The sequence below is a fragment of the Pipistrellus hanaki genome, assembly GCF_964339955.1.
Source record: "Pipistrellus hanaki genome assembly, chromosome: 7".
NCBI classification, from domain to species: domain Eukaryota; kingdom Metazoa; phylum Chordata; class Mammalia; order Chiroptera; family Vespertilionidae; genus Pipistrellus; species Pipistrellus hanaki.
Window position 1 is genome coordinate 67,147,366 of NC_140509.1, and position 12,215 is coordinate 67,159,580.

The 12,215-nt window shown below is 40.4% G+C and overlaps 1 protein-coding gene across 2 annotated transcripts in view; it reads right to left on the reverse strand.

Moving 5' to 3' along the window:
- Window positions 1-200: 200 nt before the first annotated feature.
- PDE7B (phosphodiesterase 7B) overlaps window positions 201-12,215 on the reverse strand; it is a 261,989-nt gene continuing 249,974 nt past the window's right edge. For both annotated transcript variants that reach the window (XM_084890685.1, XM_084890684.1), the window contains 2 exons: window positions 8,542-8,622; window positions 201-3,798 (listed from right to left, as the gene is read on the reverse strand). In XM_084890685.1, coding sequence (XP_084746811.1) covers window positions 3,563-3,798; window positions 8,542-8,622 — 317 coding nt within the window. In that variant the 3' untranslated portion in view covers window positions 201-3,562. The remainder of the gene's footprint in view (window positions 3,799-8,541; window positions 8,623-12,215) is intronic.

The following is a 12,215-nucleotide window of genomic DNA, read 5'->3' on the forward strand; positions in this document are numbered from 1 at the left end:
AACATTTCCTCTACCGAGCAGAGGGTCCTTTTTGTTGAATCCAACTGGATAGCTGGTAACATGTTTACTTGGTGAGAATCAGGATATTAGCATGTTATATTTTTAAGAAATTATCTTTATTTTGATTGTTTATCTAGACATGCCGATGGATACTTAGGCCACATTTTGAGCAAAAAACTCACATAGTGTTTTTTGTTCTCCCCCCCCCCCCCCCCAAAAAAAAACTTACTTGTGTACACAAAACAACACAGTTTTAAGGGTTTGCTTAAAAGAACAAAGCGTAAGAAATACAGTGAAATACAAGCTCAAAACCATTTTTCAAATCAATGAGCATATCTGATTCTACATGAGAGAAGTTACAAACAGGTCTGTATTTTGTAGGAAGCGATATATGGGGACAGTGTTGCAGGATGCGCTCCGAGTCCCCTTGTGGGAAGCCTTAAGCACTAGAAACAGTGGGGTCTTGACTCAGCCTAGCAGGGGCTGAGTGAAACCCGGTGGGTCAGGGTTTCATGAACAAGGTTCTGACTATTCCCAGAGGCTGTTACAAGGAAAAGCAGGATGTGCCTATCAGGCCTGGCAGTGTTATTTAGTCTCTTTCTCTCTTTTAATTTGATTTTCATTTACCTTGCTTACTAAAAATAGCCCTTTGACCCATTTCTTCTCAAGCAACGAAATAATTATACTCAAGTCAGCTGTCAGTGGCCCATGGACCAGAAGAATGTGGAGATAAGGTCCCTGGATGATCCGCAGCTGTGTCTTGACTGGTAACTGGACTCCTTCCACTGAAATATTGCAAGAGAGCTACTGGTAGGTAAGAAAAAAAATGTTTTCACATTCTCTTGTTTTGCCTAAAAATAAAGAACTCAAGAAATCTCCAGATGACTGAATGGAGGCCACAAATGCATCATGTCTCATTTTACTTCTGATTTTTTATTGTACCAGTAGCTGCTTCCTAGGCTTAACCCCTGGATATTTGGTAGTTTTCTCTGTGGGTTTTTCTTTAAGACCTAATTGTAGCATAAATACTTTGGCCCTAGAAAGTTGGACCTACTAAAAACACTCCCAATATTATTTATTTAATTTACAATATAAATATAATTTAAACAAAGTCCATTTCCTAAAGTCAAGGTAGAGCTAAAATAGCCTTTTCTTTCTAATCTCTACTGTATTGTCCCCAGTAACTGCTGTCCTTGATTTGATCTCACGTACATTAAAAACAGATGACTCAAAAGCCCTTTCTGCATCCTCAAACCAAAATAAGTGAGGTTTGGAAGCAGGAATACATTCAACTTCTTCCCTTTTGGGCCCTACCAACCTGAGAGCTTCCGAGTATTACAGCAATAAAGAATCATCTGTCAGTTCATAGTTATTACAGAAAAAAAAATAAAGTTAGTGTTTAGTTTTCACAACTTCCCTTCTTACCCCTACCAACTATTTCAACTTATCAAATCCATCCATTTCATGAGGTTTTCACACTTTCTTTACTGCCATCTGACAATCACTCCATATTCAATTAAACTATAACCAACGTTCCAAAATTTCCCTCCACCTTAACTCCGCAAGCCTTAGTCTCTCTGCGGGAACTTCTTACAGTCCAGTCAAGTTTTAAACACTTCATCTGTACGTTAGGAGAAATAAAAGCTGCACGTAGGAAACGAGAGTTAACTGGCGTTCTATTGGGAAACAGCTTGATGGTGGCAGAAAGGATCGTGAAGTCACCTTCCACCACCACACCATTTAAGTAAAGAGAAAGGGGAAGTGCCCATTTTCCCCTAACATTATTGATGCTGGGACTTCTAAACAGAAGGCTCAATGCGCAAAGGTTAGCTGACTAGAGAAGACTGTCACAGGCTGATTTACAGCCACGTGTTTGCAGAAAAAAATATGGCCACAAAATTCTCAGGTGATTCTGCTAGTGACAGGCATGATTAAGCATAAGGACCTGGCAGGAAGGTCAATTCTGTGAGAAAATGGAAATAGGTTCTTTACTTAAATAATGTCACCCGTCTTCAGCTAAACAGGTGGGTAGCGGTTCATGTGAAATTACGGAAAAGGAAAAACCCAGTTACGATGGACACCAAAGAAATGCATGCCAACCATTAACCAAAGGTGCTTTGGTGCTGCAGCCATAGGCGGGAGGGTGGGAGGGGAGCAGGGGGTTCCCTGACGCTTAGATGACAGGGCCTTGGAGGCTCCTGAGACCTGCTATGTCTCCTGCAAGGCTGACGCACTGCCATGCTCCATGACAAGAGTCACATAAACACAAGCTCATTGGCAGGCTCGGGGGACAGAGTGTGCAACATCGCTGCGTGGAAAAGTGACTTCAGGCTTGCCGAAGGGTCTCGTTCATCTGAGGAAATGATGCTTGGTGCCACAGGTCAAACGCTGTGGTCTCAAGCGGAATGCACGTGAAGTTTCCAGAATCTTTCCTCAAAGACGTGGTTGGGTTTGGTGCGTGACCTTAGCTGGGATGCAGAAAGGTGGATATGGGAAGGCGGTTCAGAAGGGCATCTGTGAGGATTAGAGTTGGGCAGCTTTCAGAAGATGAAAGGTGTTTAAAGTTAAGGCCTTTATCTGCAAACAATAGAATATTAATAAACTCTATACCATATTTACAAATGCATTCTCTTGTAGTAAAACTAACGGGATTCTGTTCACAGTGCCATTGTTTATACAGGTAGCAATCCCATAATACTCATGTATTTTGGCATGGGGATCAGTAGCGCTTGGTATTTACAGAAAATGTACATGTGGTGAATATAAACATGTCACGGAAACGGAGTTATCGATAAAAGACAGGTTGGCTAATGGTGCAAAGGAATGAACTGTACAGCACCTTCCCCTCAGATCGGATAGGAAACGTGGATTCTTAAGTTGAGAAGATGCCAAATCTCTGACCCAAAGTGGCATAAAGTCAGTAACAAAACCATGAACCCCCTGTTCAAGTTCGGGTACACTGAGGAATCTTAGTCCAAAGTTTTAGATCCATTTGTCTAGTGCATAAAATATAAAAGTTAAAAAGATTTATTATTATTGGACGATAATAATAATTATTATTAAAATAGACGGTTCTTTCTCTCATGCTCTCATCTGTGCTCTTGCACGTTAAGACCAATATCCTTGATGTTCCAAATATGCTGGTGTTTTTGTCATGCAGATTAGCAGTCAGATGGCAAATGCTAAAATGCTCTGGACTTAGGAACTGCTGCCTGTCACAATGTGACCCAGGGCCGTGGGGACATGGCAGTAGCACCTCTTTCTTTCTCCCAGTCTTCTCCGTGAGGGGCGGGCCTGCCCCTGGACTCGGCTCCTGTGTTACTGAATGGAGTTGCTCATTTTGGCAGCGAATACTGAGGTGACGAATGGCTTCTGTACACGGGGAAGAAGGAGGGAAGGCATGTGAGTGGGAGCAAGGTGGCATTCCAAAGAGCCCGAGGAGGAAACCCAGAGAGTGGCTGGGTTGATGGTCAAGAACCCCTAGAACGCCCCTCTCAGGAGGTCTCTGCTCAAGGTGGTTCTCCTTCTCTGTGTGCAGAGCAGGGGGCAAGCCTGGCTGGCACTAGGGGGCGATGCCTTCTGTCACAGTCTGCTCCTCATCCTCGGCCCCGTGGTCGGTGTGGTCTGGGCTGCCACCAGCACAGCCACCACCACTGCTTCTGCGTTGCTTGGGCAGCAGGCTCTTCCACTGGGCTTTGTTGTGTGCAAGATGGCTTAGCATGTTCTCAGACAGGGCGCTGTTCCCGGTGAAACGGGCCCATTCTTGGAAGAGTGGCTCCACGATGTAGGTCATGAAACCTGAAACAGGCAAGGCCAAACGCATCACCACGCGGGCAGTGTGACACCTACTCCTTCCTCCCTCACCGACATGACCGGGCCCCCTACGTATTTGGTCCAGGGATATGGAGGCAAAGTAAATGTGGTTCCTACCCTCAGCCAAGGAGCATGAGGCATGTCTTCTTCGGCTTGGCATTTAACCTCTTCGTGCCTCAGTTCCCTCATTTGTAAAAAGGAGTTAAGAAAGGTACCAAACCCACAGGGTTGTTATGACAAGGAAATGGCTTAACACATGTAAAATGCGTAGGAAGCTCTCCTGGCACATAGTAAATGCTCAGTAAATATTGGTTATTATTCCTCACAGAGGGAGAAAGACATAAACAAGTGGAAGGAAGTTTGTGCTAGAACTAAGGAGGATGGGTGGGGAGGCAGGAAAGGGAAAATGAAACCAGCAAGGGGCACATCACTGATCTAGACCATATGAAGAATTCATACAGTTAGCCTCTAGAATCTTTTTAAAGGATTATCCTTTCATAGTTTTGTCTTACTTTCAATTGTGTTAACCAACTGACAGCAGGTAAATAAAAAGTTCATCTTCAAAACAGATTTTTACGTACATAAAAGTCTTGGTTTAATTAGATAAGACTCTTTGATATCAGACTTCTTTTTTTTTTCATGCCTGTTTTCTTAATTATTTTAGACTTGTTGCTTTCTAATCATATTTCATTCTTTTAAAAAAATATATTTTATTGATTTTTTACAGAGAGGAAGGGAGAGGGATAAGAGAGTTAGAAACATCGATGAGAGAGAAACATTGATCAGCTGCCTCCTGCACAACCCCCACTGGGGATGTGCCCGCAACCAAGGTACATGCCCTTGACCGGAGTCGAACCTGGGACCTTTCAGTCTGCAGGCCGACACTCTATCCACTAAGTCAAACCGGTTTTAGCTCATATTTCACTCTTAATGTGTGTTTCATATTAAGCACGATTTATGAAAGTAAAGATAACTTTCTGTCTAGGCAGGAATTATTAGAATGATCACAAACATATACATATTTCAGTTTTATTGTTATTTCCTTGAAATGTAGGTGTGGGGAGAAAAGGCAAGTGTTTTTCAGCAAAATAAATCTCCCACCAACTCGACCTGAATGTGTACAAGCATGTGAATTATGAGGCTTGATTTGATTATCTTTTCATTGGACAAACAATAGATCCTTGGCCTTTAGGATGCTATAGAGATGGAAAGAGGATGTAGCAATGCAGAATGTTACTGTACATTTCTGCATTATCTCATCTTAGGTGAAATATAATTTGAATATTATAAGATCATCTTAGATAACCCAAACTGAGGAGGAAAGTTAAAGCAGCAACTTTATGTCTGTATTTTAATATTTCATTCTTGAGCAAGTACAAATTTCATTCTTGAATTTTCTTGCTTCCTATTCTTGGATTTTCTTCACCTCCTTCACAATCTCCATATCTAGTTTTTAATATCTTTCATCTTAACAAAGATTAGATATCTAAAAAGATAGTTTTTAAAACTATAACGTTTTAGCCGAAACCGGTTTGGCTCAGTGGATAGAGCGTCAGTCTGCAGCCTGAAAGGTCCCAGGTTCGATTCCGGTCAAGGGCATGTACATTGGTTGTGGGCATATCCCCAGTGGGGGGTGTGCAGGAGGCAACTGGCTGATGTATCTCTCTCATCGATGTTTCTAGCTCTCTATCCCTCTCCTTTCCTCTCTGTGAAAAATCAATAAAATATATTAAAAAAACCCAACTATAACATTTTAGATGTAAATATTTATCAAGTTTACCTTAAATATAAAAACATTAAAAATCCAATATTTTAGAATCCAATAAGTTAAAAATCAACTCATTTTATTCCTGAAGGTACTCCGGAATTACACTTCTGTGCTCCCACTTGTCCTGTTGACAACCTCTTATAGTAGATAGGAAAGCCATTTTAAAGTCTGGACAACAGACAATTATGTGATACCATAATCAATAAAAATAAATAAATAAATAAATGAAAAAAATAAATAAAAGAGTCAGTTTTTCAAACGAGGGCAGGCTTTCATTTCAAACTCATGACCAGATTTGGGAACCTCCTGCTATGCAAATGGTGGAGGGACTTTATCAAAATGTTGTCCTCTTGAAGGGGAGGGAATGGGGGAAAGGAGGGATGGTGGCCTCAGAGTAAACAAGGATTGAAGGAAAGCCTCTTCTCCTCATCTTTCTACAGATTTCACCAATCAGAGGTTCTTTCAATTCCATATTTTTCTTTTCAAAATGTAGAGTTTGATGGAAAGAAGAGAGCAGGGGGTGGGTGGGGTGATAGGAAGTCACAGTTCCACTTGGGTAGATATGAATTACTTAAACAGAAAATCAAATCTAAACCTGTGATGGCACTCAGGAAATTCCCATGTGGATTGGAACCGGGGAAAAGAGATTGGACATTTTCAGTCCCAGAGGAGTCAGACAGAGGAAATTGATGCATTACTTAGGGCCCACTGGGAAAACCTTTGTCTGGGACACCGAGGCCTGCAGCCCCCATTGGACTCTATTTATTTGTTTGGATTTTTCCGGTTCAGTCTGGTCTAGCTCTACACACCACACTTCCCAACCCTGAACCTACACAGCTGGGAGATGTGGAACAGAGACAGAGAAAAATATATGTACTAAGGATTGTTTTATAATCTCCTTCTTTTTCTTTTTATTAGTGGTGTGCTGGTGTAGCATCCAGGGGATTTTCCTAGTCACTTAGTCCCCATCCCATTTTAAAAACAGGTATCTATGGTAACCACATTTTCCTGAGCTGAAAATCAGGACATATGATCTGACAAAATAGATGTGTTCTCATGACAACAGGATAGAATCTCTGAAATCAGCTTCGTCGTGAAAATCCAGGTTGTGTGCTTAACAATGTGAATGTTTTCCTTTGGTGGTTTCAAGTGTCTTTAACAGGTGCCTGGCAAGTTTTTTCTATCCAGAGCTTAATGAAGTGGGTCAGTGGATTAGGAGCTTGGTCAGGGTGTATCCCTTTTGAATCACATTTAGGGAACCTCGGCAGGAGGGAGCCGGATCCGGAGAGGCCAAGGCTGCATTTCTGTCAAGGTTGCTCCTCCTCCCCTCTCCCAGCAATTCTGTGGCTTCACCTGCCTCGGATTCTTCCTGGGTTCAATTTTTTTATAACACCCCCTTTCCCTTTTTTGGGTAGGAATCACTTTAATTGCAAAAACAACAGAACAATATTAAGGAAAAAAAGGTCAACCAATAATCTCATAATTCCAACATACCTATTTTAAGGTTTGTAGATTCCAGTCAATTCTTTGTAACTAGATTAATGTTGTCCCTACTTCCCTAGGATTACTTTATCATATTTCGTGGGTCTGAGGATTTGATTTGACCTTTAGTGATTGTAAGGGTATCATTGAAGAAATATTTTTATTGTTGACAGTATTACCAATGACCCCTATTTCCCCCCCTTTACTCTCCCCTGCCCAGCCTCTATCCCCCCCCATCCCCCTCTCTCCCACCCAGGCTTTCGCCACACTATTGTCTGTGCCCATGGGCTATGCATATAAATATGTAAGTTCTTTGGTTTATCTCTTTCCGACTATAAGCATATCACTTTAACTTGCTCTGGTTTTCTCAGTTTTAAGCTTATTCTTTTCTGGTGCCCCTTTCTCTCCCAGTGTCATGGCATTAAGCTTTGAGGCTTTGAGATCTGCAGCATTGTGAATGCACTAAGCTGTCTGAGGCCTGTGGACTCTGGTGAAAAACATGAACTGGTACATGTCAGGGTCATTGCTTATAAGTAAAACTAGAGGCCCTATGCATGAAATTCATGCAGGGGGTTTGGCCCTCACAGCTGTGGTCGCTGCTTCCCGAAGGATGGCCAGAAGGTCATTCAGCTGTTTGGTCTAAGTAGCCTATTATGCTTTTATTATTATAGATGTTAAAGTTCTGAGTGGTTTTAATTGGAGGGAACTGTAAGGAAAAGATGTGCTTTATACGTAGATGAAATTAGTAGAGTGTTTAAGGAGTGATGGAAATTCTTACTGGGTCAAAAGTATTTCCCCCCTAAGGTGCTTAAAATTTCCAGTTTGCTTTGCTTAACAATCTTATGTATAACTTTTTAAAATAACATTTTAGATTCATTAACATCACAGTTTAACAGTTCAGTGCAATGGACACTTGAGAGTGTGATTTAAGAGAGTGAGACTGAAGGTAAGTTTTGAAGGAGAGCAGAGAAGAGGCATAGCATGGCTGGCAGGGCCTGGCTGGATCTGGGCCTGGGCTCTGGAGACTGAACGCTGGGGAAGAGTCACAGTTATCCAAACTTGAAGGATCCTAAAGGCGGATTCTGCTGACTTCCCACCCGTTAAGTCCTAAAGAGAATGTGATCTAATCCGCTCTTCACCAGCAAACAGTTGATTCTTATTACGTTCTTTCTACTCTATTTGGTTTAGATTTAATTCAGAAATATAAAGTTAATAAAAGTTAGTTAATGAAGTTAATAAAGGCTAGTTAAGGGTTTATAATAAGGCCTTCACCCAATTTTTCATTACTTCTCAATTGGTAATTACCCAGTAGATTAGTCATGATTACGGTGTTTATTTGGACTCAGTCATTCACAGGTGCATTGATTAAAGCTCTAGTTTGGGCATTTTAAGCATTGTGTGTAGATCGTCTTTTCTTTGTGATTCTTGGCAGAGATACTGAAAATGTTCCTTTAAAATTAAAATTGAATTCAACTCACCAATTTGTATACTAGGGATTGAGTCTTTCTGTTGGTTACAGAGAGGACTGATTTCCAATTCAAATTTCTGTTCAAGGTCACCTAAGAAGAAAGAAGAAACACATTGGTAATCTAGAACTTATGCAAATGAGTGTTGATAGTTTTATCAGCCTATTTGGAAAAAGTGCTCTTGTGAATTACTGTTCTCTGCCTTGTAATCGTTAGGAAGCCTTTTGCTTCCATTTGCTGTCTTGCTCTGGTAGCTTCTTTGAAAATTTAAAATATCAGAGTGTCAATGGCCATTTATAATAGGCTTGTTGTAAATAGCTGTGCTCTGGGACTAAAATAAACTTTTGAACAAGCTCTGTAAAAACAGGGACAGGACTAATGGACATTCCTAACCTGAAATGCAAGTTCTGGCTTTAAGTTACAGGTTAAGAAAACAGATTTTATGCTTCTCCCCCACCTTTCACTCTTTCTGACCCTCGTCTGGTTTCACCTGAAAAGCCAGAAATGATAAGAAGGTAGGAAATGGAGGCCAGAAACCAGGAGGTCTCATTCAAAGAGCATCTCAGTGTGCAGCTACAAAATTGATCAGAAATAAGGGTCTGATATCTTTCATTCTCATTCCTTAGACTTTTACCTAATATAACTGAAGGTTTTAAAAAGTGTAAAGGTCAGAATGATAGTTCTTTTTAATACTTATGTCAGCTAGAAAACCAAAGGAGAAGTGCATCACGCAAAGCTTTATCAAAATGCTTTTATTGGTTCTTCCTGAGGGTGAAAAATGGTGGGTAATTGCTACATTGGGAAAAACAATCCGGCTAATTAGTAGATAAGCTGGTCCTCAGAGCGTAGCCGGGTTTACAGATATGAATGTGTCTCTCCAAACCAGAGGAGCCAAAAATATAGCATTTTTACGTGCTCACTCACTGCCCTAAACATTTAACCTATGTAATTAACTTAATTATTTTACCTATGTAATTAACTAATTACTTACGGTTAACCAATTATTTAAATCCTCATAACCACCTCATTATAATTCCCATTTGACAGATAAAGAAGTTGAGATGCAGGGAAAGGAAGTATGTTGACCGAGGTCACACTGTTAGGAAAGAGGAGAGCCGGCTTCCAACCTAGGAAGTCAAGCTCCAGTGTCTGCACTTAACCACTGAGGTAGAACCTCAGAGATGCCACATTTTCGTCATTTTCTCTAAGACTGCAGCTCTGCCTCTCCTGGTGTCTGTGTCCTGTTGATTCTCAAGAATAACGTGAGGCACTCACTCTGGCTTAACTTGAGGAGCTCAGGAAAGCCGGATGATGAAAGCCTTCTGAGGACTGGGCATGTCAATGTTTAATATTGAATTGAATTTTCCTAAAGCCAGTTCTACTCCTTACCTTCCTGTTTCTGTTAATAGTGGTTTTTCAACCAATCTTGACACTTCAGATGAATTTGATTTTTCCCTTTCGTTCACCCTCCACATTGAGGCATCAAATCCTGTTTATTCTTCTCTTGCCTTCCCCCTATTACTTTCACTCTGCCTAACTCTAATCTGGTTGATAGAGAAGATACTAATCTGCACTTCCAACAGGACAGAGATTCTACTTCCTACAGGCATCAAGAGGAGGGGTGGAATCCTAACCCCCGTTCTCAAAATTTAACAGTTTTCCTAATTTCATCTTTCTTTCTCTGTCTTCCACTTGATTACAGGGGATTTCCCTTGCTCAACATCACGAGTTATTAACCTGTTAACTGAGCGGGACGTATAAATACGTCAAGCATAAACAATATCGGGTACGGGCAGGACATATGAATACGTCCTTGAAATATATGTTGCGCCCTGAAACAGGTGGGTTGTATATTTCCAAACAACAAAGGTATTAGTCATCCATACATGTCTCGACATGAATTTAAGACACGGAGGGAATCAGTATAATTTCGCTAGTGAGAGTGGTGGACGTGTTCAACAAGAATTGTTTTGGAGTTAACACATGACTTAACTGAATAAAGGGTATAGGATTTACTTGGATAATTTCTATATGTCAATTCATTTGGCTGAACTCTTGTGTCAAAACAATACAGACATTGTTGCAACAATGAGGATAAACAGAGTAGGAATCCCCAGTGAAATAAAAACAAAAAAAATTACAGAAAAATGAACATATAGTAAGATTCAAAGACAAACTTATGGTTTTAAAATGGAAGGATAAAAAAGACGTATTGATGCTCAGTTCTATTCATAATGACGAAAAGACAATGATTGAAAGAGAGGAAGAAGGCAAGAAAAACCGAATGTTGTCCTGGATTATAACAAGAACATGGGCAGCGTAGATTTGGGAGATGGAGTTATGGTGGCCTACACGGCTGCCTGTAATAGGGTAAAAAAATTTTATAAAAAAATTTTTTCTACGATTGATACGTGCTGCTTCAATGAATATATTATATACAAAAATGATAAAGGTCATTTGGATCGATTACACTTTTTGATAGAGTGTGTAGAGAAATTGGTAGATAACAACATAGTGAAAACCCACCCAAAGATATCAACAAGCAGCTCTACATCTAAACCATCACGCTTAGTTGAAAGGCATTTTCCAGAACAAATGAAAAGCGATATAGGAAAAACTAAATCCAGGAAATGCCGAGTGTGCTACAAAAAAGGTGTTAGGAAAGAATCTACATACTGGTGTCCGGATTGTAAGGTAGCACTATGTATCAACAATTGTTTTAAAATATATCACACGGAAGTTGAGTTTTGAATTTTTACATCTATATTTTAATTTTTAAACTCAATATTTATATTTTATTTGTGTGCTTTTGTTTATTGTTCTGTAATTGTTAACTTTTTAATATTTTTTATTGTGTATCGAAATAAAAAATATATATTTTTTGTAATCTTTATAATTGTTTGTAAAATTTATAATTTTTTAATTCGATGTTTCCATTTTTTTGTTGGTATTCTTTTCTATTTGTTTGTAATTTTATATTTTCCTTTCTGCTTTATATATAAACGAAAAAAATATATATTTCATAGTCTTTTAATTTATTTTAAGTATAAATAAAAAAAATAATAATATGAAATTACATCCTCCGGGCGTGACGTACTGACACGTCCTAGTGAAAGAGTACGTGCCCGTTACATGTTGCATAATTAAAAAGGGAATTCCCTGGTTAACAGGTTAAAGATACTTTGGATGGGACTATTAGCAGTCTGTGGAAGCCCAAATCCTAAACAGAAAGTCGTGTAGTTTGGATGGCAAGAATCTGCTTTCTCCTCTTAAACTGGCTGAACTTCTGTTAGACCAACAAGCAATCCTTTATAATAATCCTATATAATAAAAGGGTAATATGCAAATTGACCCTAATGGCAGAATGATCAGGAATGACTGGTTGCTAGGATGCGCACTGACCACCAGGGGGCAGATACTCAATGTAGGAACTGCCCCCTGGTGATCAGTGCGCTCCTACAGGGGGAGCTCTGCTCAGCCACAAACTGGGCTGACTCAGGCTGCCAGCGCAGCTGGGGTGATGGGAGCCTCTCCCGCCTCCTCAGCAGTGCTAAGGACATCCCAGTGCCAGCAGAGGCCCTATCCCCCAGGGAGTGGGCCTAAACTGACAGGTAGACATTCCCCAAGGGCTCCCGGGCTGCCAGAGGGATGTCTGACTGCCAGCTTAGGCCTGATTCCCCAGAGGG